We start from the raw sequence: 27661 nt of genomic DNA on the forward strand, positions 1-27661 counted from the left end.
CCTGTATAGGCTGGGACAGTGGATTGAAGCTTAGTAGGGATAAATATTAAGTCCTGATCATGGATTGTAAAAATTGAATGCATGAGCATAGGATAGCAAAGAAGTGACTAGAAAGCAGTTCATGACAAAAAAATCCCTAGGGATTTAGTGAATTGTAAGCTTAATATGAGTCCACAATGTAATGTAGCAATCAGAAGATCTATTGTAATTTTGGGCTGTATTAATAGAAATCTACTGACCAGACTGAGGGAATTGCTAGTCCTCTAATGTCTACTCTGGACAGGTCACATCTGGAATATTGCCTTTTGCTGAATTTGTTACCTTTTAGAAAAAGGAGGTTGGTGAAGGGACTTGAAATCATGCCATATCAAATAATCAACAAGCGCTTTATTAAGGGCTTGCTATGTGCTAGGCACTGCTCTAAGCATTGGGGATACAAATTAAAAACAGGCATGGGGGACAGGCAGTGAAAAGACATGGGGTCGGAAGATAGTCTTTGGTGGAAAACAGCAGTTTTTGAGTGGGAATGAGTGCTACATATGCCTCTTTCTTGCCCACTTTTGGTATCCTTTTCTCCCTATAAGAATGCCTATCCCTTCCATTTCTGGGCTGATGTAGATATTTAGCATCTTGGCTCTCTGTTTCCCCTCCCCCCTCCTGGCCCTTTCTGCATATGTTGGAAACAGTAGCCTTGTGTTCCATTTGTTTGAAATGGGCAGAATATCACTTTTACTGATGTCCAGTGGCATCCAGTTAATCATTACCAGATATTATGCAGTTTTTTCCCCACAGTCAACAACTTTTATTTATGCTTTGTAGAGACAGCTGAGTGGTACAGTGGATGGACCAGTGAGTGACCTAGAGTCAGGAAGACTGGAATTCAAATTCAATCTCAAACACTTTTACTAGCTGTGTGACTTTGGGCAAGTCCTTTTACTTCTGTCTGCCTCTGTCTGCATTTGTCAGTGCAGTTAATCTGAGTTAAGCAGCATTTTAGCATAGTTTTTGTTTATATTATTGTGGCCGTTGTGTATATTACTCCATTGATGTTACTGTTTTTATTCTGTGTCAGTTCAGTAAGATAATGCATATAAAGTGTTTTTTCTTCAAGTGCTATGTGAATTTGAGCTATAATACAATACTTCCCATGGTTCTCTAAATTGGGGAAAATGTTTCAGGGAAAAGAGTCTTCTTGTTTTCCCTCAAGACACACCACATAGAAGATGACTTTTCTGCTGTCCACATAAGCTTGCTTGTTCACTTATTCATTCAACAGCCATTCATTAAAGCCCCCTTTTCTTTTCCCCCTTCCCCTCTTTTTTTCCTTTCCTTTGGAATTTCCTCTATCAATGCAGACCAGCAACTGTTCTGCAATTTAAAGTCTTAAGGAGTTTGCTGGGGCACTAAGAGTTCCTGACTTCCCCAAGATTACAGAGCCAGCCCCCTGCTCCAGAAGGAGTATTTGAACTAGGCTTTCTGATTCTCAGGCTACTCCGCCATGTGCCTCTCATTGAACCCAAACTATGCACAGAAACAGTTCCTTGGTGTACTTCTTTTGCTGAAGACCTATGGTAACAAGGGTTGCTGACTAGTCATGTGCTAGAAAGCATTATTTAATTTGTCTCTTGGAAACTGTATGTCCTTCTAGTTTAGTGGGGAAAATGCTTTTTATCAAATTTTTAAAAAGAAATTGCCCTGTGCCTAGAATTCCCCTGAACAGTTTCATTTAGAAGATGATGCTTATCGATTTAAGCAAAAGCAGAAGGTATCATACCTCCAGTTCTAATGTAATTATGTTAAAAGGCACCTCCTATTACAGTATGAAGTCAACTACAGAGGATCTTGAAATTTTTCTGATTACTCTGCCTCTTAATCAAATCAAAATGGAGCCAGCAGCATCTTCTCATTAAAGTGTGACATTGTGTGTGTGCTTGTGTGTGTGTGTGTGTGTGTGTGTGTTTGAAGGGGGAATGAAAGGGGATAATATTGTTACATACCAAATAAATCCATGATTTTACCTACGAAACTAATAACCTATGGTAGGACGACTGACTTGTAGCTCACTTAAGGCAAGAAATGACAGTAGCTTCTGATCATGGATCTGAGGTTTTTGTTTTTCGTTTTATCTCTATAGTATATGAACATTGGGTTTACTTAGCATTTTACTGTTGGCTTTTTTTGTATTTACACTGCAGTCTTTTCCCTTTAACACCAGCACCATTGGAACTTTTATTGTAACCGAAGCAATTAGGCAAAACCAAAAAACATATAACTGTGCCTAAGAATGTATACCGCTTTCTGCATCATAGTCTTCATCTCTCTACTTAGAGTAAAAAAGTGCATTTCCTTTCCTGTCCTTTAGGACTAAGACTCTTCATGAGAATTTAATGTTTGCTTTTATATTATGGTGATCAGTCAGTTAACAGGCATTTATCAGGGACTAACTGTGTACCAGTCTCTACGCTAAGGTCTGGGGATACAAACAGCCCCTGCCCTCAAGGAGCTTGTGTTTCGATGGGAGAGAAAAAAAAACATGTAAATAACTAGGTTCCTGTGACATTTATACAGAGTGGGTGAGAGCAATTTGAGATGAGAGAGTGTAATTATGGAGAAGGGGTAGGGGACAAAGAAAGGCCCCCTGCTTAAGGTGATATTTGAACTGAGTCTTGAAGGAAGTCGGGGAATTCAAGAGGCAAAGGAAAGGGGAGAGAGGATTCTAAGCATGGAGAGAAAGCCAGTAAAAAGTCACTGAGTTAGGAGATAGAGTATCCTGTGCAAGGAGCAACAAGCAAGAAGACCATTGTTAATAGATTGTTGGGTGTGTGAAAGAGAATAAAGTGTAAGATGATGACAATGAATATTGAGTTATGTATAGGACCTTTCTTTCTGTCCTTGACCTACTTGGGGAATATTCCTAGTAGAGGTATTGCTGGTTTAAAAAGTATGAACACAGTTTAGTTACCCATCTCACATATTTCTAAATTGCATTCTTGAATGGTAAAATTCCACCAACAGTCTATTAGTGTGTTTGTCTTTCCACAGCCCATCGAATATTGACTTTTTTATTTTTAAATCATCTTGGCTTATTTCAGTATGAGGTGAAACCTCAGAGTTGTTTTTATTTCCATTTCTCTTAGTGATTGAGAGAAATCATTCATCTGATTCTTGCTTATTTGAATTTCTTCTCCTGGAAATATTCATGTTCTTTACCACTAATGTGTTTGGGGAAAGTAGTTCATCTTTTAAGATGATATTATGCATCTTGCACTGAGAACAATAGAGAATTGAGCAAGTGAGAGGCATTGATTTAGTATTACAAAATAAATCAACATATTTAGCTCATTGTAGTTTTGTTGGACTTAAATTTTTTAAAAAATCATGATTCTCACCTCTCCTGAAATGTAGATAGTACAAATATTGCTACTCCAATTTTACATATGAAGAAACTGAGGCTCAGGTTGTGATTTGCTTAAAGGTCACAGAGTTGAGATTTGAACCCAGGTTGTTTTCCATGCAAGCATAGTTCCCTGTTCTCTAAATCTTACTGCTTCTACAAAAGTCTGTATAACCAAAGATGTAATGGTACAAATGACCGTTCTCATTCTCTTCTTTCAGAGGCAGTATGGTGTAGTGTCAGTGTCAGTAAACAGTAAAGGCCGGAGGGCCAAGTCGTACTCTACAGGCCATTTAGTGTATGGCTCCCTAGATAAGAATGGTATTTACATTTTAAATATAATAAAACTTTATTTAAAAATCTAAAACCATTCTGAAATGTAAAAAGCCTGTATTTTGCTGATCCTCGGTATAGTGGATAGAGAAATGGACTTGGCAACAGGAAGATCTGGCCTCATATCTCAGCAGTATCACTTTTCAGTTATCTGAACATGGGAAAAATCACTTAACCTTTATGAGCATTACTTTCCTTTTTTTGTAAAAGGATGATAGAAGTACTTGTTGTGGAAGATCATTATGAAACTCAAATGAGATGCTCTATGTCAGGAACATTGAAAACTTCAAAATACCATATGAACGACCATTGTCCTATTAATTCCATCATCTTTGTTACAGCTAGGTCAAAGGGCCGCAACAGGTTTTCCAAACTATTTTGCCTGCCTAATACTAGAGAGTTACCCAAATGACATTTTTGTGTGGAAGTGCCATACATCCATCTCTAATGTAGGTCTCTTCCTATAAGACACAGTTTCCATTAATAAAAGAATACTGAAATAGGATTCTGGAGACCTGAGTTGAAGTACAAGCTCTCTGACTATCTAAGGGTATGACCTTAGGCATATCCCTTGGCCTCAGCTATAAAAAGAGAAAATTAAACTAGATCACTAAGATCTATTTCACTTCTAAAACTGGGTGATTTTAATTTTTGAATCCAATGGAGAATACTTGAAACGACAATGCCTTCTTGAGGGTAGTTACATCTTTTCTCCAAACAATATTTGTATCTATAACGTTTATGATTTACATACTATTTCTGTACATGTCATGAATTCTTATTTCTCTCCATATATATATATATGCATACACACATACATAAACATATACATATATACACACAGATGGATATTGGCTTTGTTTCATTAATTTTATTTTCACCTTTGAATATACTCCAATACTTTTCCTTTTTTAAGGCAGGAATATTCCATGTAAGCATTGTGAATTAAACAGAAACAGTGTCAAATTGATTTCATTTCAACATTTTTCTTTTTCTCTCTTTTTGTCCAAGGTTTTTAAATTTAGTTGACCAGATAGTTAATGCTTGTCAAGAAAGACCGTGTCAGTCTTTACCCATATTTTAACTAAAGTTCTCTTCCTGCCAAATATTGATTAGAAAGCTATGAATAGAGGACTACAGACAGTAGGAATAGAAAAGTAATGTTGAAATTAAAACTCAGCATAAACTTTTAATGCATGTTACACAGTTTAGTTGGGTTTGGGAGGTAGAAGAAAGGGTGAGAAATACCTCCTAGCTAATGAAGAGAAGTCATCTCTAAATTGAGCTTTTCCTTTGCCATCCGGACATCAGGGAATGGTTCTCAGGTAGCCTTAAATTACATAATCAAAACTACAAAGGAATCAGGTAGTGCTTTTATGCTTATTTTCAAACTTCTTCCTCAGGTTTTTCAAAGTGAATTATCGCCCCCCTGTGGTAGAACAGTGGATTCTTTTTCCTTAAAGGATTGTGCAGAAGTCTTAGCTTTTGGTTATCTGCTTCCCAACTGCCAAAGGGACTGAAGCATTTCAAAAGATGGCCTACTCTGTTTATGACCACCTGTTCCCACCTATGACAAACTTTCTTTGGGATGACAAAAGTTTGTTTTCATTTCTACTGTTATGATTTTCCTAGAAGTTGACTTAAGCATATGAAGTCATTCACTGGTTTTAGAGTTAGAGTACCTGCATTCATATCCTGCCTCTAATTTTTATTACCTGAATGTTGTTAGGTAAATCATTTAACCTCCTTGGTCCTCATTGTCTGTATCTATAAAATGAGGGGGTTGGGTTACATGGCTTATAAGATCCCATCCGGCTCTGCATTAATACTCCTGTAAAATAAAATGCTTTTTCCAGTACCTTTTCAAGGTCAAACTCTGAAGCAAAAGTCATCCTGAAGACTGGTCCATGTCTGTGTATTATTATAACAACAAAGGTTTTATTAAACATTGCTCGGAGTAAGTGGACAGAATCTTGGGTATCTTTCTGTAGTGAAGATGTCTGCTTTATGTAATTGAGTCAAGATTGTCTCTAAAAATATGATAATGAGAAGCCTGACCTACATCCCTAATACCATGGGTTGAAAATACCTTGAAATATTGGACTGAAGATTGGATTATATATCTGAAGGATCAAATATTTCTTATAGCTCAATATATTTCTATTTTAACAAAAGACTATTTTTAAAAAAAAACATGAAACCATTTAAAAATAAGCTAGAAACAAAAGGTAAGAGATAAAATTCTCAGCAAATAATTCTATGTGTAATACACTGAATGACCTCTGATAACTTTCTCAGAAATTATTACTGTTTTAAACGTATCTTCTATCCACAACACAACCACCAACTCAACTATTGAAATAGTTTTCCTAATTACAGTCTCTTCCTCACCGATCCATCATCCACACAGCCACTAAATTGATGTTCCAAGGGTGGGGAACCTGTGGCCTTGAGGCCACATATGGCATTCTAGGTCCTTGGGTATGGTCTTTTGACCAAGTCCAAGTTTTACAGAATAAATCCTTTTACTTAAGGGGATTTGTTCTGTGAAGTGTGAATTCAGTCAAAGGGCCACACATGAGGACCTAGAGGGCCACATGTGGCCTCGAGGCTGCAAGTTCTTCACCCCTGTTCCAGACCATAGTATCTCTATACTTTAGAAAGTTTATCAGCTTCCTATTGCCCTGTGGATAAAATACAAAGAACTCTTTTGAGACTTTCAAGCTTTTCACAGCCTCATTCCAACCTACCTTTTCAGTCAGATTTCATTTTTTCCCCTCTCAGTCACTATAGATTCTAGTCCAACTGGCCTTCTTGCTGTTCCTAGTACATGGGACTGTAGCTTCTCCCTGAATACCATTTCTATAGGCAGATACCTCTTTAGTCTAGAATCTTACTTGGCTTCCAAGAACTTTCCAAGACTCAGCTTTGGCACTATCTTGTACCCGAGGTTTTTCCTGATCCTTTCATTTGTGCTCCCCAACATTTCTTTCCCCCCAATTATTTTGTATTTAAATTATATCCATCCATCTATGTATCTATGTATCTATCTATCTATCTATCTCTCTAGTACTGATTTCTCCGTGTACTTGTTTCCCTTTTAGTAAGCTCCTTGATGGCAATGAGTTGGATTTTCATTTTTGTTTCCTCAGTACCCAGGGCAATACCTGGTACATGGAGAGATACTTAGACAGGTATGTGATAAATTCTTATTGAACTAAATAATTTCCAGCCTTCTTGGAAGGTGGAACAAACATAAATTGCCATTGTCTCCCTTTGGTGTGTTATTTTTGACCATGTACACCTTAGTCATTTGTGTGGTTTGACAGATTTCTTTTCCCTGAGAAGGAACTGAAAAACAGCACAAAAATGACTACTGAGGATTATTAGACAGTTGTCTTAAAATATAACAGCAAAGGCAATTTGTCAGTACAGTACTAGAATCAAGAATAGTAGGACTACAAGCTTGCCTTTATGGAATGCTTTACAATACACAAAACATTTTATCAACCATAGAATCAAATTCAATAAGAATTTATCAGGTGCCTTGTGTTTACCAGGGGCTGGGAATACAAAGATGAAAATGAAAGTCTGTGTCACCAAGGAACTTAATTTCTTTTGAAAGAAACAACCTGTATAAATATACAGGTTATATGTGTGTGTGTGTATATATACACACATGTATCTATGTACACATGTAATTTTATATATATGTGTGTGGTAAATAAAAAATGTGTACAAAGTACAGGGTAGTGCTGTGGGACACTATTAATTAGAAAGAATCAGAATAGGCTTCATGTATGTAGGAGATGGGCCTTGAGCTTAGTTTTGTGGGGAATTAGGGATTCTCTAAGGTGCAATATAAATTGAGAGCTGGAGAAGATTTGCATTAAATGATGCAAAATCTAATTTAGTCGTCAAAATAATCCTGTGAAGTAAATTATGGACAGCATTTTGAACTGAGGCTGGGGAGGTTAAATTACTACTTTGCATGATCACTCAGATCATAAAGTAGAAGCGCCAAGACTTGGACCTAAGCCTTTTGATGTCAGATTCATTGTTATCTCTGCTACCATGCAGATTCTTCTGGAAAACCTAATGCCACTTAAAGTAAGGTTCTATAAAATATAATCTCATTATTATCATTATTATTAATTATTATCATTACCAAATGAGTGTTTTTCCAGCCTCTATGTAAAGACTTTGAGGGAGGGAAGAACCCATAACCTCCTGAGGCAGTGTATTCCATATCTCCATGGTTCTAGTTTCTGACATCAAGCCTCAACTTACGTGTTGCATGCTCTGCCCATTGCTTCTTGTTCTGCTATTTGGAACAAATAGAACAAGTCTAAACCATCTTCCACTTGGTAGCTGTTCAGTTACTCAAACATCAACTGTCTTGTCTTCCCAGCCCTCCCTTCAAGCAAAATATCATTAATTCTTTTAGGTCTCATGATATGGAATTAAGGCCCCTTACAATTCTGATTTTCTTTCTCTGGATAGTTTACAGGTTATCAGTGTTCTTGAATTGTGACACTGAGAACTGAGCACAGTTCTCCAGATGGAATCTGATAATGGCAAGTACAGAACTCTCATGTTTTCCTGAAAACTCTACTTTTCTTACTGTAGCCCAAGGTGGTGTTAGCTGTACTGGTGGCTAAATCACATTGCTAATTCATTGAGCTCTCACCCTGATAATTTGAAGACAAATTCCAGTCTAATGATACCTTCCTCTTGCTTTTCTTATAATGTTGATTTCTTGAACCCAAGTGTAAAGCCTTTACATTTTTCCCTATTGAATTTCATTTTGTTAGATTCAGATGGGGCAGTTAGGCGCCTCAGTGGAAAGAGTGCTGGGCCAGGAGTCAGGAAGACCTGAGTTCAAATGTGGCCTCATGCACTTACTAGCTGTGTGATCCTGGGCAAGTCAGTTAAAACTGTTTGCCCCAGTTTCTTCATCTGTAAAATGAGCTGGAGAAGGAGATGGCAAACCACTGCAGTATCTTTGCAAAGAAAACGTCAGAAGAGTCAGACACGATTGAAAACAACTAAATGTTTCAACAACCTGGCTAGCAGCTTCTGTGGGGGTATAAGATTCACCCACAGCCAGCACCCAGAAAGCTGCCAACAGCACAGGTTCTTTTGATCTGCTTAATTAAGGAAAGCAAAGTGAAGGGGTTGACAAGCTTACTTTTAATTCAAATATCATTCAGTTAGTTCAGGGGGAAAAAAACCAGCACCCTGAACTTCAAAACAAAATGCAAACAAATTACAGACATCAACAGACTTTGTCTGATTCAAGTCCCAACAGATAGTTACCAGAGTTCAACAAAGTTTCAACATCCGGGTTTACAAGCTGGAAGGCTCCTTAACTACAGCTGCCCAGAGTCTCCTCATCAACACCATTTCCAGAGCCCCGCACAAATGGCTCTGTCCTCCCTTCTTATAGGGCTTCAGACATCAAACACCATCTGAATCACCAGAGCTCAGGCTCTGGTGATTGGTTCTTGAGTTGGCCCCTCCCCTTAGGACCCTGAGAGGTTCACATCCACATGGATTACATTAACACCTAATGGGGTTTGGGCCTGGGGCTTAGGACCTAGTAAAGCTCACTGAGATAAATTAAGTCACTCAAAGAAAACAAAGGCCATTCTGGTTACACTAAATAATAACAAGACTCAGCTGAATGCTCTAGCCTATCAAGACCTTTTTGGATCCCAATTCTGTCATCTCATGTAATAGTCATCCCTGAAAATTTTGTATATATTCAAATTTTATGAGTAAGACATTTATGCCTCTATCTAAGACAGGGATGTCCAACCTTAGGTTTTTATTGAAACAATAGACAATATATTTTGATTTGCCATTTTAGTGAGAGCTCAGCAGTAGCTTGGCTTAATCATTTATGTAAATTTCTACGCTTGTAGGCGGGCTGCATAAATTACACTGCTGGCCACATTTTGGACAGCCCTGATCTAAGGTATTGATACAAATGTTAAACATCACAGAGACAAGCAGAGGTAAGCAGTCCACTGGAAATATACTATCAGGTTGTTACAGAAACATTTCTACGCCTTGGTTTATCATTCAATGTGTTCTAAGTCTAATTGTATTATTCATCTTAGTCCACAGGTTTACAAACATTGTATAAGTTAAATTATTAAAAGTTTCTCAAAAATCTAGGTAAATGTTATACCATTCCTAGATCCACTGGTTTAAAAGCTGTAAAACATAACAAAACAAAAAAAAGAAAGTGTAGTTCATCTGGCATGACCTATGTAATTGATGAAGTCATGCTGGCTTGTTGTAGTCATTGCTTCCTTTTCTAGAAATTCACTAACCAGCTCTTTAAAAATCCATCCTAGAATTTCCCTAGGAATCCGACTCAAATTTACATTGGCCTGTAACATACAGACCTTGTTCTCTTCCCTTTAAAAAATCCATATATCTTTCTCTAATCCTATAGTACCTCTCTAGTTTCCTACCATTTTTCACATGTAACTGAGGGGGGCGGGGGGCTCAGCAATCCTATCTGCCATTTTTTCAATACCCAACGTTCTAGTTCATCTGATCTAGTATCTTGAATTCATCAAAAGCAACTTGGTGATCATTATTTCCTTACTCACCCCCGTTAGTCGTTTTTAAGCAGAAGAAACAGGAAAGCTTTCTTGTAGGAGATGCTGCTGGAACTACATCTGTAAACAACCTAGGCATTCGTAGAAATAAGGAGACGTTCCAAGGAAGGGGGAAAACCTGTGCAACAGGGCACATGGGCAGGAGATAGGATGTCATGTATGGGCAACACAAGTAAGCTAGTTTGTCTGAAATATTACGTGTGTGGTGGTGGTGGCAGGGTGTGTGTGTGGCGGGGCGGTTATGACATGGAAGCAGCCTGAAAATATGTGTCAGAACCAGGCTGGGAAGGACTGTAAATGTAAAACATAGAAAAGTTTGTATTTTATCCTTGGGGTAATATGGAGAAACTAAGGCTCTTTATCCAGGGAAGAGTGACATTGTCAAATTTGGACTTTAGAAATACCAGTGTGGCAACTGAGTTTATATGTTTATATATAAAGACTAAGTTTATATATTATTGTGTACCAGAGAAATCCTGAACTTGAAAATATTTGATATGAGGTGTTTATATTCTGACACTCAGGCAGGATGTTGTTCGTGGATGTTTATCTACTTGACAGAGAAGCAAGAAAATAAATTAATAAGACTACCAACTTTTTCTTGGCAAAAATAGTATGGGACAATGAGCCATCAAACCAGACTTTTACTGCCATCCATACCAGGTGATTCTGAAGCATTCAAGAAAAGTAGAAACACTTGAAGTTATTTTTCCCACAGTGTCTGGTGAATGTCTCTGAACACAACAGATTTTATGTAGAGTACATGCAATCAACTTTATATTTGAATATTACTACTACCATGTGTCTTTAGCATATCATAAAGGGAAGACTCAAATATTAGTCTTGCTTATTTTTATTGTTTTGTTACAGTTTAGTTTTTCCCCTAAAGTTTTAGTTTTCAAGTAGGTGCAACTTTTTTTACATTATTGAAGATTTTCATTTTTATTTAATTTATTTAATTTTATTTATTTATTTGTTTTCAGTTTTCAACATTCAATTCTATAAGATTTTGAGTTCAAAATTTTCTCCCCCTCCCTACTTCCCAAGACAGCATGTAATCTGATATAGTCTATACATGTACAGTTGTATTAAACATATTTCCACATTAGTCATGTTGTAAAGAAGAATTAGAACCAAAGGGAAAAAGCATGAGAAAGAAGAAACAAAAAAAGAGAGAGAGATAAAATAGTATGCTTCAATCTGCACTCCGATTCCATAGTTCTTTCTCTGGATGTGGATAGCATTTTTCCTCATGAGTCTTTTGGAGCTGTCTTAGATCATCATATTGCTGGGAAGAGTTAAGTCTATCAAAGTTGGTCATCGCACAATGTTGCTATTACTGTGTGCAATGGTCTCCTGGTTAAATATATGCAAATCTTGATATTGCCTGGGGGAAGGAGAGTGTGCAAGCATTTTAATACATTGAGAGAATAAATCTTTTTACCTAATGATGTTATCATTTATTTTTCATGTCTTCATCTCCAGTTTGCTCTTCAAAGAAGTTCCTAGCTTCATAAATTCATTACTAAAAACTCTCATCTAATGAGGTGTGAAAAAGAGAGCCAGTGAGGTTATGCTTTTTTCACTTGGGCTGTTTTCTCCTATAAGATAAAACAGAGAACTAAGGAAAACTTGGTAAAAACTCTTGTAATTGAAACCATTTTCTCTTAAATACGCCATTTCGTGTTAAGTATTTCATCTCTCTGACCTTATTAGGTGTGTCTCGTCATTAGATACAGTGTTACTAAATAGTTGTAACTTTAAGGCTGCTTTGATTAATGATCGGTTAGGCTGAGGTTTCATTGGGTAGGATTAACTAGATTTAAAGATGGCAAAATGCCATTTGCGACATTAATGCCAGACTTTAATGAAAAGCAGAAGTTAACTCCAAGGACCCTTATAATTTAATATGGGAACACAATCATGTTCTCATTATTTTAATGTAGTGTCATATAAAAAAGAAATAAGTTATTTTTTCTCTTTTTGTAGCCATTGTGTTTATTCTGGGCAATAGTTCATTTATCTCAAATTATGAAGCACAGAATTAGATTAGGGTTATCTGACAAAGTTTATGACTCTCTATGAAACTGGGTTTTGGCTATGAAGTAAAAACATTTTCCTCAGTTTAAAAATTATGTTTTTTAAGGCTGAATAGGAAATACCAGTTCTGATTTGATCCAAAGAAGAGAGTAAATTTCTCCCTATTAGAGATGCTTTAACTCTTTCTGGTTAATGGAGTCCTAATAAACAATCTTTTCCAAAGAACTGACTGAAAGATTTTTATAGTGCCCTAAAGGAATTAATGCACATTCTCAATATAGCATCTGGCCCATTCATTTTCAAATTGACTCCTTTGTACTCTGTATTGTATAACTCATCTGAACTTCCCATGTTCCTAGGCTTTTATTAACTGCCCAATAAACTAAGAGCATTTGACATTAGGAGAGAACCTTCTCTTTGGCCTATATTCCCTTTGAGCCAAGTGAGAATGAATCATGAAAACAAGAAAAATCACTTATCTTTTGAGAACCTAGATTTTCTTCTTTATTGCATGAACAGAACTTTAGAGATCATTAGACTACGATTCACTGGGATGTGAATTGAGAGGGGTAACCCTTTAGCTGTGGTCTATCTTATTCTACAAGTAAGACAGACTTAGAATGGCCCTGCTAGTAGTGATCATGTAGAGGTGGATGGGACCTTGGTAGGCCATCAAACAGTTCCTTCATTTCCTAAGCTGCTAAATTGAAGGCCAAAGATAAAAAGTGACTTGCCCAAGGTCACACACCTAATAAGAGTGGTCCTAGATCTTGAGTCTCCTGCTTATTGGGATACTGTTAGAATATAAGCTCCTTGAGGATATTTTAATTTTTTTATCCCTCATACCTGCCATATAACTTGGCCCATAATAAGCATTTAATATAGGCTCATTGAATACAAGCTACTATACCCTCATTGCTTATAGGAGAAGAAATGATGATTTAACCACTTAGGTTGCCTGAAGCCCATAATTTTCAAAATTTCCAATTTATCTATATTGAATTTGTGAGCCATATGTCTCACCAGGTTAAGTTACTTAGAGATCTTAGAATGACAGTACCTCTGCATTAGAAAGGTCCATGGGAATCAGCCAGTTCAACCTGTCCCTGAACAAGAATATACTTTACCCCATAAGTGGTTCTTTTAGTCCCTATTCAAAGATCTCTATTGACCATAGCTCTCTACCTCCTAAGCAGCCCATTTGAATTAAGAGGCGGCTAGGCCACACAATGGAAAGTGTATTTGGACTTAAGAGTCTTGAAAACTGAAATTCAAATCCTGTCTCAGACACAGACTAGCTGTGTGACCCCAGGGAAGTTACTCAGCCTCTCTCAACCTCCATGTCATCATATCTAAAAATAAGGAAAGTGATAGTACTAAGTCTTACAAGGTCATCAATATGTAAAGTCCTTTTAAGTGCTTCATGAATACTAGTTATTATTGCAGTCGTTATTTTCATCATGATGACGAGTGTTACAGCTGCCAGGAAGAGATAATAGATAATAATAGATAATCTCGCTGTATTTTGCCAGCGTCAGACCTTATGTGGAGTATTGTGTTCAGTTTTAGGCACCGGCGTTTGAGAAGAACATTGATAAACTCGTAGGTATCCAGAAGAGGGCAGTACAGGAAATGAAGGGCCTCGAGTCCATGTCATGTGAGGATTGGGTGAAGGAACTGGGGATATATTTTAAGCCTGAAGAAGTCTTGAGGGGAAATGATTATCTTCAAGTGTATGAAGGAGTATCATGGAAGAAAGCGATTAGACTTTCTATGTTTGACCTCAAAGGACAGAACCAGGAACAATGGATGAAAGTTTCAGAGAAGTCAATTTAGGCTTGATATCCCGAAGATTTTCCTAACAATTGGATGGCAGCAAAAGTCTGCTTTAGGAGGCTATGAGTTCCACCTGCTGGAAAGCCTTCAAGCAGAAGCTCAACAGTCACTTGATGGGTATGTGATACTGGGGATTTGTTTTGTGCATAAATTGGACAAGGACAGTTAGGTGGTGCAGTGCCAGACCTGGGGTCAGAAAGACTCATCTTCCTGAGTTCAAATCCTACCTCAGATACAAGCTGTGTGACTCTGGGCAAGTCGCTGTTAACCCTGTCTGCCTCTGTTTCTTCACCTGTTAAATGAAATAAAGAATGAAATGGCAAATCCCTCCAGTATCTCAAGAAAATCCCAAATGAGGTCACAAAGACCTGAAATGACTAAACAACATTGTATTTGTCCTTCATTTTCAAAGAGGACCGTAACATCAGGGAAATGATGACATGACTTGCAGTTGAGTTTGAGGTGAATGAGGGAGGGTTGTGCAAAGTCACCAGCCTCTCTTTTTCCTCCAGAGCCATCTGGGTCCAGTGGTCTGATATTCACCAGAATGACTGGAGATGGCCCAGGATGCATTAGGAGACCCTGGCCCTTTCAGGCTAAGGTCTTTTCAGGATCTCACTGTGAGTGAGGTAATGCCCATTCAGTGAATAGGCCTCTTTAAGAAGTTAATCAAGGGATGGCCTCTTTAATCAACCCCCCTCCCCCCAAAAAAAAGTCAAACTGGGAGGGGAAGACCCTCAGGGTTCCTGACCAAAAGAGAAACAGTTACCATTTAGTATTTATAATCATTCTGTGCTAGGAGGGCAGGGACCTATTGTCCAGGCTATGAGCTCCAGAGTGAATTGGGTTTAAGGCTTGGTTTTTGAGAAAGAAATCTAGCCAGTAAACCGAAGTTAAGGAGGCAGCCTTCAGCCATCAAAATGGAGCATGGAGAGGAGGCAGAGGCAAAGGCTACTCACAGTTGTGTGTCTCCTTCGTTCTCAAAGAGGACCATGACATCAGGGAAATGATGACATGACATGGCATTGGACTAGATGACTAATTCAGTCATTTCCAACTCTCAGTTTCATGATGTCATGACTTTGGAAAGTTCTAATTTTTAAGGAAATTTTTGCTTATGTAGAGAGATCTGAGAGAGACATACCTTTGTATAACTGAGGAATCTGGGAGAAAGGTCATAGTGTCTCTCAGAAGTTTCTAGACAATATAATAATTACTGTTTTCTTTGGAATTCTCCAATGATTGCTGTACTGAATAGAACAGAGTGGCTCCTGGAATGAGGTTTGAATTGTTGTTTCGGGTTTTTTTTTGTTATTTCATTTTTTAATTTTTTTTTATCCTAGTATATCAGTCAAATCAGTCAACAAACATATATCAAGAGCCTCCTTTGTGCCAGGCCCTGTGTTAAACTCTAGAGATACAAAGAAAGGTAAAAACAGTCTCTGCTCTTAAAAAGCTCCCAGTCTTCTGGAGGAGACAATGTGCCATGCAAACAACTATGTACAAACAAAAAACATACAAGATAAATTAGAAATAGTCAAAGGTGAAAGAAGGCATTGGAGTTAAGGAGGATTAGGAAAAGCTCCTTGCATATGGTGAGATCTTAACTGAAACTTGAAGAAAGCTAGAGAATCCAGTAGGTACAAGTCAGGAAGGGGAGAGTTCCAGGAACAGGGAGACATCCAGGGAAAATGCAGGGACTCTGCATATGTGTTCTCTTCAAGGACTTGATTCCTCTTCTATTTGGGAAAGCAGGGCTCCAGGGAGATTAGACTCAGCTAGGAGGTATAAGAACTCCTAAAACTGGTTTCCTGTCAGTAATAGTTGTCCTGGAATCCCCAGGGGGAGGGTAATGAAGTTTACTTAAAGGGTTTAAGAACTGAGGAGGGTCAAGAAGAATCAAATAGCAGGTTTCTTGAAAAAAAAAGAGAAGTTAACAGAAGTATCTAAGAAAAGGCCCAAAGGCAGAATTAATCTCACTTACAGGCTTCTGTATTTTCCTTGTGCAACCTTGCTGAGAAGCAGAGATCCTCATAGCCATTGGCTTTAGGAAGCCTGAATGAGAAGACCACCGAGAGCTTCACACCGATTGACTAAGAATCCTGACCATAAGACCTGAAATGAACTTCTCTGGTGTTAGCTGAGAAGGTTGACTGAGGAATGCTGTTAATGTGCAGTTCCTCTCAGTAGGGAAGGATTTACTAAACCCAACACCTCTGATAGATGAAGGACAGAGTTCAGGGTGGCTATAAAGAGAACCTCCTCAGGGGAGTGTAGCTCAGGTACAGGAAGAAACTAAAGGAGCAGGAAGACACAGCCAACTGAAAGAGGCCCTTTGACCACAGTGCCTGCCTCAGAGCATGGTGAATAAACTGGTCAAAGAGTTATAACCATGATATAGCATCCCTAGTGAGTGTTATTCAAGGTATGAAGTAACCCTGAAAAGAGCCAGGATTGAGCACCAACTTAGAGGAGCAGAAAGCAAAACCTAGGTGGGGAAGTGGTACAGAGCAGCCCTTGGCTCTGTCTTCATAAGCAGGACCAACAGAAAGTAACATGGTGATATCAGTAGAAGTCATAGGTAGCTTTCCGGCCGCAGAAGAACAACTTGCCCTTCTGATAAAGCATACTATCTGCATGTAGGTACTCTGGTCATATGTATTCCCAATTCATGATTCTTATAAAGGGCCACTCCTCCCATCGAGTGTATATATTTATAAGATATTATGTATGTATGTGTATGAAAGTAAGCTTAAAACACATGGGAGAGAATGTTGCTTAGAGTTCTATTTATTTTTTAAAGCCTGTTTTAAGAATTGTGTGGCATATGACTACTTTAAAAATGTAATATATAAGGATGTGGCCCATGATTTGGAAATATCCAGAACCCAAAGTAGCTAATTGGACACCTCGAGTAAAGAATAAGGAGGGGCAGGGAGAGGACAGGCTACACTTACATTAAGCCAAATTTGCCTCTTTGTAAACCCTCCCAATTCTCCCTGACTTTCACCCTATTCCTAACTCATTGCTCCTATTTCTGCCCTCTAGGGCCAAGGAGAGGAAATCAAATCCTTCTTTCATGTGAAAGACCTTTAAATACTGAAGTTGGTTATTATGTGCTTATTAAATATTTCTTTTTATGCTAAGTATTTCCCATTGCCAGTTCCTATAACTGATTCCTATGGTTGCATCCTCTGGGTATTTTTTTCAGTGTCTTTTCCCAAGATATACCCCAAATTGATCACAGTACTCTAGAATGTGATCTGATCAACGTGTGGAGTAAAATAGTAGTAGCAACTTCCTCGTCTAGTCTTTCCTTCCTTCCTTCCTTCCCTTCTTCCCTCCCTACTTCACAGTGGATAGAACACTGGACTTGGAGTCAGTAAGACCCGAGTCCAAATCTAGCTGCAGACATTTACTAGCTGTGTGACCCTGAGTAAGTCACTTAACTTGTTTTCCTCAGTTTCCTCATCTGTAAAATGGGCTTCTCATGGTAGTTGTGATCAAATGAGGTGATATTTATGAATAAGCTCTTAGCCTAGTGCCCAGCACTTCTCTAAACTTCTCATAAGTCAGCCCAAGTTTATGTTAGTTTTTTGGCAGTTATATCAACTGCTGACCCCCACTCACTGAGACCCCCAGAACTTTTTCAGTTGAGCTAACAGTCACATGTCTCCTACTCTTTGCCTATGAATTGTTTTTAAACTTCAGTAAGAATTTACACTTATCTCTATCAAACAGTGTGACTTGTTTTGGTCCAACATTCTAGCCTTCAAGATCATGTTGGTGTGATGTTGAGTTTCTTGAGTGGGATACGGAAGAAAAGGAATATGGATTTGACTCAACTCATTGTGGCCATGATGACCATAAGTGTTCATGTTAATTTCTGTAAGTTGGGCATATTTGTTTAGGTGTTGTGTGAGGGAGCACATTATAAATGTAAGCTGTGATTATGACAAGAAGAAATGACCCCTTGAGTTCTCTGGATCCATGTAGCTAAAATTTTTGGGGAGTGAGGAAGAACTGGCATTGTTAATCGCCTGTCTAGCCAAAGAGGAACTAATTGCCCATTGTATCCTAAAGATTTATCCTGTTTCCTTGGGCTAAGGCATACACACCAGTTAGATTTTGATACTGCCTTTCACTACCATCACTCAGTCAAAGATAGTCCTGGGATTATTTTCTGCTTCTTATCTATAAATGGAATTTGTTCCAGGACTCCAGGACCCAAGGTTATTGAACCTCATCCTTTTTTTATTCAAGGTCATTTCATCCTGGCCAAGAGTCTAATTCCTTTAATTCAGTCCACAAATAACATTGAATAATTGATTACCAGAGCAACTACTTAACTTTATGCCATGTCTCATTTAGAAGGAATATGCTTTTTTCCTTCCTTAAACCATAATTCCAAGTGCGTAGGTAGGCCGAGGTTATTTCAGGACTAGTTGACTTCCTGCTGCTCTGTTGGTGACACTTCGCAGTGCAATATCTCTTGTGTTAAAGCAGCCTAAGTATTTGGGGCATTTAAAAGAAAAGTACATTAACATTTTGGTATTCAAGATCACAATACTGAATTCTCTTTGGATTGTGTATAAAGTTACTTTTCCAAAGTAACCCAGAAAACTTTTCCCGGATTTGAAACTGGAACACTTAACACTTTTCCTACATGGAGTCTCAGGCACAGTTATGAAAATACTTCGTATTCTGTGTTACTAGGGCATAATGAGAATAAAGTCTGACGCTTGAGTCAAGACAGCTGAATTGAGTGTTGGACCCTGAATCTGGAAGACCTGAAGTCTAATCCTGAATCAGATGCTGATTAGCTGTGTAACTGTAGGCTAGTTAGTAAACCTCTACCTCAGTTTCCTTATCTGTAAAATGGGAGTAATTATAGCACTTATTTCAAGAGTTGTTATGAGGATAAAATGAAATTTTATATGTAAAGTGGTCTGCAAACCTTAAAGCACTACATGAACATTAGCTGTAATTATTGTTATATTAGTACTACTAGCTGTGTGACTAAGAAGATTGAATTGATCCTGTATCATTAATTTATTGATCCTAGTTACAATTAATGGCTTTTGTCCTATAACTGCTTAAATCATGGTTCTGTATCTCTGAATTTAGGTCAGAATTCAGCTATCTTGTAATGGGTTAAGTTTAGGAATCCAGCTCTATTCCAGCTGCTAATCACTGATCTATTCTTGCCTCAAGGAATTTAACTGATCTTTGGGGCTGTGTGTGAATGCAAGGGAGTCAGGACTAATATCTTTACAACACCAAGCTATCTTTCAGGGGTGTCTGGTTTGCTGTCCAAAAGTGTGGGCCACTATCTCACACCTGCATTCAAATAATGAGCACTTCTTAGTCTAATGAAAGAAGAAGGGTGTGTGTGGGGGGGTGTCACTTGCTAGGTCATTACCAAACTTCTAACCTATCAAATTGTTCCCTGCGCCTCAGCTTTGTAACAACTCTTGTTGTCCTCAGTCTTGTGATGTCATATACCCTCTTCTTTTCTTTGTTTTGCACTTCCCAAAACCTGTAAAAGGGGAACTGTCCTTTCACTCCGGGTTTTTGGCAAAAATGGTGTCAATCCATTGATCCATTTATTGGCAAGCAGAATGCCCGTGCTAATAAATGTTATCTTGCTCAGAGAATGTCCTCAGTTTGCCCTTTTGTTAAATTTCAAATGTAGCATGATCTAGGGCAAGTCACTTAACCTTTCAGCCTCCATTTCCACATCGGCATTATGGGGATAATGATAATTATCTCACAGAGTTGTGAGGGTCAAGTAAAATGATATAGGTAAAGTGTACTGCAAATCTTAAAGCACTATATAAATATTAGCTGCTATCTTCCTCCTCCTCATCATCATCAGAAATGGTCTATGTGCCTATCCATTTTCTGTTTGGATTTAAGAGAGGGAGAAGGAAACAGGTGTTGTGAACTTCCAAAGTACTTTCTGGTTATCTTTGGTCTACTGAAGTCTGGACCAACAGTAAAATGATGAGCATGGAAGTGTGGACCAACAATAAAGTGATGGCTGGAAGACTATAATGTTGGCTTAAAGGAAAATGGGGGGTTAAATACATTTTATTGAGCTTGGAGTCAGAGTTCACCTCCTCCTGCCTTTGCCACATAAAGGCTGCATAATCCTAGGCAAGGTACTACTTAACTTCTCAAAATGTCAGACAACTCTCTAACAATAATTTGCAGAGTAGGTGCTAATCTGAACTGGTGGAGAGAATTTTCTCCCTAGAACTTCCCTCCATCAATTAAATCACAGGTCTGACCTGAAAAAAAATCAACCAAATAGAGATTGTGTGTGTAAGGCATAATGATATTTTACAACTGAAAGGGCCAATGAGAGATTTTATGTTATCATTTCTCTCAAACAAGAAGACAAATCCTTCCATTCTGTTCAGGACGTCCAATTTAGCAAATGATTATTACACTGTTTAATGTGAACAATTTTCTCTCCCCAGCTGTTTTTCCTCCATAGGTGATGCTTTCCAGATGGACTTTGTGCAAAATTCTAAATTGTTTGGATTCTTTTTGGCTGAGAAAGCAAGCCTTCTCTAACTTTATCCTTTCATCATCTCTCTCCCCCACCCCCAACCCTCCCATCTCCTCTAGGGAAGAGAACTCCAAAGACGAAGGACAAGAGGAACAAGAAGAAGAAAAGGAAGTTAATAGAAAGAGCCCAGGAGCAGCACAGCGTCTTCCTTGCTACAGACAGAGCAAACCAGTAAAAAGGACATTTTTCTTTTCTTTTCTTTTCTTTCTTTTTTTTGGTGGGTTTTTGTTTTGTTTAGTTCTGTTTTGCAGAAGTGCACAAAGCCGCTCTCTCTTAGCTCGGCTCCTGCGCGCACCCAGGCACCGCCTTTATGCTGCTTAGACAGTATTGGTTGCAAGTAACCTGTGAAAGTGAGAGAAACCCACAAGTTTGGAGAAGGAAGGGTGGGGTGGGGGGTGTTATTTATACTTTAATTTTAAGCGGGAGCCTGTGGAGACAGGAGCGCACTGAGGGTGCATCAGTGAGAGCAGGTGCAGAAGAAGCCGGATGAAGACATTATTCGTTCAGTGTCTGTGAGGTCAAGAGCCCAGGTGCCAGGCAGCGTGGAAGTCCTGTGGGCAGTGGGCTACAGAGCACCAACACACATAGACAGACAATGGACTTGTGCATATTTATGTGAAAGAAGATACTCGGAGGTAGAAGTGCTATTTCATTTATGACCTTTGTTTTGCATCTTGTGCATTTTCCAGAGGTAAATGTATATGAATATCTACTTAGTGTTAACCTATGTTGTTCTCAGCATCTGTTACCTTGAAACATTTGTATAGTAGAGCCGCTTTAAGCTGATGATATGCTCCAGGAATTACTGCCTCGTTTCATGGACGTCCAGATGTGTACATATTATGCTGAGTCTAATATCTACTTATTTACTGTATATTTATGCTTTCTTATGTGTAACAAAGTGTACCTGCTTAATGTTCTGTCATTTCATTTCTAGTGGTTTCTATACGCATCCTCTAGCAAATGCTTTTTTTTTTTCCTTCCCCTAGTTTTTGAACATCTTTTCTATGTTTCGTTGCCCCTTGAAATGTCTGGGGTCATATTTCTCTTCGGAAGGCTAGGATCAACTGGTATGTTGTCCAATGACCAGTGTCAAGGATTTTCAATATGTGCCTAATCCTCCTGACCCACCCATTAAATAGCGCACAGGCATCTGGCAATCACAGGCAAAAAACCCAGAGTTATTTCTCCCCTTAAGGAACCTCCCTTTAAGTTTTAGGTCTGTTATGATTCCTTTGTGAAACACAATTGGAGCATGGAAAACTGCATTCACTGGCTTCAATTTCCAGACATGCAACTTCACAGATAAAGACAGGTGGGGGGTGGGGAAATATTTTTCTTTCCTTTTTTTCTTGCAGAAGTAATCTCAGGCCTGGCATGAGGTACTTTTATAAGATTGACTTGAGTCATCATATAGCAGGCCTTTTAAGTTATCATCCTCAGGCCACCAGTAAAATTTGGGGACAATGGCTATCTAATTGTGGACACTGCTGGTCAGGTCACAAATCCTAGCAAGTTTTGGGGAAGCTGAATGTGTCATTTCAAACCTGGGACTCAGAGAGAATCTATCAGGAGATTCCCTAAGCTATTATTCATAAGGTAATTGAATGCTTATTTGGTTGTGGATTTCTGTTTTCTATGCTTCAGACTTTAGAAATTATAGTGCCCTCCCATGCTAACCCAAAGTAGAAGATCAGAACATAAATGGAACATTTGCAAATATCAAGGAAAACCTAAAGAAGGGCACGGCTGTTCTCTCCCCAGCCCTCACCTTTGTATTGGCAAAACTACCTCTTTAGAATTTACAAACTACTCACCGTGGGGTCTTTGTCGTCGTCATTTCTGTTACACATCAAATAACTCTGAAATAACACCTTACCAATAAGAATAAATATAATATCCATCTTTAAGGATCACAGAATATTATTGCTGTGACATAAGCCATATATGAATGTTGTAGAAAACTTTGGGATACTCATCAAATCCTAAGGTCCTCACCTCCTTTCACATTTATTTAACGTATGTTCCTGTTTAGTGGTAGGGGATGAAACACCCCATATACTTGCAATGCTTCATTGTTAATAAGACCAATAATTGTTCTGTTTTGGAGTTGTTCTTTTATGCATTAAATCACTTCAAAAATACCATGCGGGAGCTTTTTTTTTCTTTTTCAGTAAAATGTTTGGAGATGGACATCAAAATGTGAGAAAGCAATACATGGAACTAGTTGGGTTTTTTTCCAGTTAAAATAATACAATATGGCCCAATGGAGGTTTAATAGAAACTTTCTGAAATCTTGATAAAGGAATTTGTTGTCTAAAGGAATGATGTTTTTGGTTAATGAGAGGAGAGTGGCATGGAATCCCAGTGTATTACACCTGAGTGCTGTGTAAGTAGAAATTTGCCACCAGGACGCTAGTTTAATTAGGAGGTGCTATTAGAAGATAGTGAGCTGGCCACTATGCTAGGAAGGCTCGGCTTCAGGCCCTACCTCTAACACAGATTGACCAGCCCAGGGAAACCACTCGGTATTTCAGTGTGCTAGGCAACTCTTTTACACTTTGAGTTGCACAGAAGGTAAAAACCTACAGTAAAAGAGAAAGTTTCTTCACTTGGGAGTTTCCTACACCAGTGAAATCACAAGTTCAATCCATATCCTTACCCTATTACCAAAAATGATCCCAAGGGTGTGTTTTTAAAGTTCTTTCAAAATCTTTGGTTTCTTTATCAACAAGAGAGCATACCTGTGTGGATAAATAGATAAAACTAAACATTTATGTTAAATAGTGAACATACATACCCATAAGTGCACCAAAGGAAAATAGTCACAAAAGCATTTATGTAGCTTCAAAGTTTGCAAAGTGCATCCTCTCAACAACCCTGTGAAGCACATATTACCATTACCTCCATTTTACAGACAGGGGAACTGAGGCTGAACGGTGGAATGACTTTCCCAGTCACATAACTAGTTAAGTATCCAAGACAGGCATTGATCTCCGGTCTTCCTGACTCCCCAGTTCAGCACTCCATCCACTGCCCTACCTAGCCAAGGCTCAATCATTTCCAACATGTTGCTTTTGGTACAGCAGTTTTGCTCTAAATTCAGTCATATTCACAAAATAGTTTACCTTTACTAGGTTTCTAAATATTCATCTCAGTTAATGTTATTGTTATCTAAAACTCAGCAAAAATCAAACAGAAGTTATTAAAACTTGGTGTTTAACCATGTCACGTTTTTCCTTGTTGGGGCATTTTTTAGTAATGTCCAACTCTTAGTAACCCCATTTGGGGTTTTCTTGGCAAAAAGTCCATAGTGGTTTGCCATTTCTTTCTCCAACTCATTTTTACAGATGAGGAACTGAGGCAAATGGTGTCAAGTGACTTGTCCAGGGTCACATAGCTAGTACGTGTCTGAAGCCAGATTTGAACTCGGGACGATCAGTCTCTGGAGTCTTCTGACTCCAGGCCTGGCACCATCTAGCTGCTCCACTTTCCTCTGTAAGCCTCAATCAACTGAAAGTTGAATTAGTGTTTAAGATCACATTAAGTTCTTCAGCTATGATCTGATCCATGCAAGAATAAAAATGCCTAGATTATTCGTAGACGCAGCTACTACACTGATTCTGTGATCCAAATTATAAGGAGATTACATGGAAATTGCCTTTCCTCATGTTTAACTATCATACAGGAAAACTTAGCTATTCTGATGGGAAGATATTGCTACTTGACTTGGTCCTGAAGACTGAATCCATGTGAGAGGCCTCATGAAAAGCCAGTTTTATGAATAAAATTTCCCATGTTGTTCTTCGTAGCTGAAGTTTTTGTTTTTGAGGCACAAATAAAGTAATTGGACACATGGACTCTGCATGTTTTATGAGAGACATCTGGAAGAAACTTCATGCTCAACCTCAACTATGTGGTCTCGTGCAGTCAGGATGGTGTGTGATTACTCCAGCTCTATTCTTCTACTCTTAGTGGGGTTCTGGGGTCCAAAGGGCAGGCAAAGGAGAGAGGAGCAAGTGAGATCATATATGTGAGAGTGCTTTGTGAACTGTAAGATATGCAAAGTATTGCCAGTAATTAATATCATCATCAGAAGTAAAAGAATCCCCTGGACATATTGGAGTACCTAGCACAGTACCCATTTATTTAGTGGGGTTCTTATGCAACAAGAAAATAATCATCACGCCACTGAAAATATTGATTTGAGTTCTTGTTACTAGGATATTATGCAAGACCTGCAGGTTAGAAAACCAAGGAAATTAATTGAATAATCAGATGAAATGTGAATTTCTCAAGCATTTGCTAAGGACAAGGCACTGAGCTAGATGTAGCAAGACAAATGAAAACAGTTCTAACTAGCTCTCAAACAGCATTCTATTAAGGGAACAACATATACACACACACACACACACACACACACACACACACGTAGTATGAGGAGGGCCTCGAATCTGGGGCAAATTACAAAAGGCCTTATATTGAAGTCTGTGCTTGGGGCACGTAATGAATGAAACTGTATTTGATTGCTGTAGCATTCACAGTGGCCATACCCCCTTAAACCATCTCTGTAAACAGGCTAAAGCCAGTTGAGGGTAATGAACAGGCTTCAGACCTGTTGGTGACTTAAGAGGATGTCACCCGGAGCATGTGAAGACTTCCCCTGATGGAATGGGTGGATGAGATCAGTTTGTTACAGTGGCCATGAAGGCACCTGAAGCAGGCGCTGTGAAGCATTGAGTGCTTGGTCAGAAGTCAAAAACACCAAGATCAGTCAGTGCGTCCCAGGCCGTTGCTGGCCATCCTGACTTTTGTTCTGCCACTGGACTTTGATGGCTTTGGAAGAGAGAGTGAGGCTGATGACTTTGTGCAACTCTGATTCATTTAAATCCAATTCACTTGCAAGTCAAGACATCCGCCAGTGATGTCATCTGTCACCTGTGGAAATGAAGGACAAACAATGTGCCTGGCCTGAGTTTCAAGGGAAATTAGGACTTCTAAGAGTGAGAGGTCAATGAGAGGATTCCCGGGTTGATGAAGGTAACAGCAGCTGCAGAGATGTGAAATGGGGGATGGAATTCAGTGGGTAAAGAACATCAAGAAGTCTAGTCTGGCTGAATCTTGAAGAGGAGGACTGTATAAGTCTACAAAATCTGGAGCCAAACTGTGAAGGGCTTTGACAGAGGTGTTTTTATTAGATCTTAGAGGCAATAGGGGATCACTGGAACTTCTTGAACTAGGGAGTGATATGATCAGAGTAGATTATCACTTCAGCAACAGCGTGGTGGATAGATTGGGGAGAGAAAAGATGAGGTGATGGGCCAATTACAATAGTCTAAGTGAGAAATAATGTGGTCCTGAAATACAATGGTAACCGTGTGAACTGAGAGAAATCCAGCTGTGAGAGATTGTTATAGTTTTTCTGGACACATAGGAGGATAAAGGACTAGAAAAAACAACTGAAATTTTAAGAAGGAGCTGACAGACTATAACATTGAAAGTATAGAATTACCTACATCAGAGACAGTTAATGTCAACTTTGTCATCTGAGATCTCAAAGTAATAGTATTAGGAGCCACTCCTTACATCATGAAGCCAAATAATTTGTGTTAATAGAAAACTACTACTTGTCGCTGATGAGGGTACAGACTTTACACTTAGCCCATGAAGGTATGAAGTTGGATGATATAAATCTTTGAAGAAGGGATTAAACAAATTCATGAATCAAAGAATCTCAGAGGTAGTGGACCTCAGAGGCCACCTAGTCCAGTCTGTACCTGAGAAGGAATCGCTTCTATTACACCTAATGAGGAGTCATCCAGCTTTGACTTGAATACCTCCATTCCAGGAAATCAGTCTGCTTTTGTACAATGCTAATTAGTAGAAAACTTTCACTGACATCAAATCTAAACTTTCCTTCTTGCAAAATATGTCCTTTGCTTCTTTACTCCCAGCCATACTCTCATCAGGCAGCTAGGTGGTGCAGTGGATAGAGTGCCCTGCCTGGAGTCAGGAAGACTTGTTTTCCTGAGTTCAAATCTGGCCTCAACCATTTAATAGCTGTGTGACCCTGGGCAAGTCACTTCACCCTGTTTGCCTCAGTGTCCTCATCTGTAAAATGAGCTGGAGAAGGAAATGGCAAACCACTGCAGTATCTTTGCCAAGAAAACCCCAAAATGGGTCACAAAGAATCAGATGTGAGTGAAATAAGTGAACAAATACTCTTAGCATCTGCTTTGCTGCAGGGCTAGAAACCATGGTCTAGAGGATTTCAGTCAGCTAGGTGTGTGGCGGGGGGGGGGGGGGGGGGGGGGGGGGGGGGGGGGGGGGGGGCAGCCCCAGAACAATGGTCCTGGAATTAGGAAGAACTGAGTTAAAATTACACGCAAGACACTTACAGCTTCATGATCCTGGGAAAGAAACATAATTTGTTTGCCTCTCTTTTCTTTCTTTCTTTTCCTTTTTTTAAAAATTAATTTACTTATTTTTACTTTTCAACATTCACTTCCATAAGTTTTAAAGTTTCTCCTCCTCCCTCCCCTCCCCTTCCCCAAGACAGCATGTAATCCAATATAGGCTCTATATATACATTTCTATTAAACATATTTTCGCATTAGTCATGTTGTATAGAAGAATTAGAATGAATGGGAGTAACCATGAGAAAGGAAAACATAAAACAAAACAAAAAAAGAAAACAGTCTGCTTCGATCTGCATTCAAACTCCATATTTCTTTTTCTGGATGTGAATGGCATTTTCCATCATGAGCCTTTTGGAATTGTTTTAGTTCCTTGCATTGCTGAGAAGACCTAAGTCTGTCAAAGGCAGTCATCACACACTATGGTTAT

General features: G+C 38.7%; 1 protein-coding gene across 1 annotated transcript in view; it reads left to right on the plus strand.

The window, feature by feature from the left end:
• The window catches only part of RSPO2 (R-spondin 2), a 261543-nt gene extending 240553 nt beyond the window's left edge, over nt 1-20990 (plus strand). Inside the window, exon 6 of the mRNA XM_036741234.1 lies at nt 20875-20990. Within this exon, the coding sequence (XP_036597129.1) occupies nt 20875-20990 (116 nt within the window). The remainder of the gene's footprint in view (nt 1-20874) is intronic.
• The last annotated feature ends 6671 nt before the right edge of the window (nt 20991-27661 follow it).

Source organism: Trichosurus vulpecula, chromosome 1 (assembly GCF_011100635.1).
Source record: "Trichosurus vulpecula isolate mTriVul1 chromosome 1, mTriVul1.pri, whole genome shotgun sequence".
Taxonomy (NCBI): Eukaryota; Metazoa; Chordata; class Mammalia; order Diprotodontia; family Phalangeridae; genus Trichosurus; species Trichosurus vulpecula.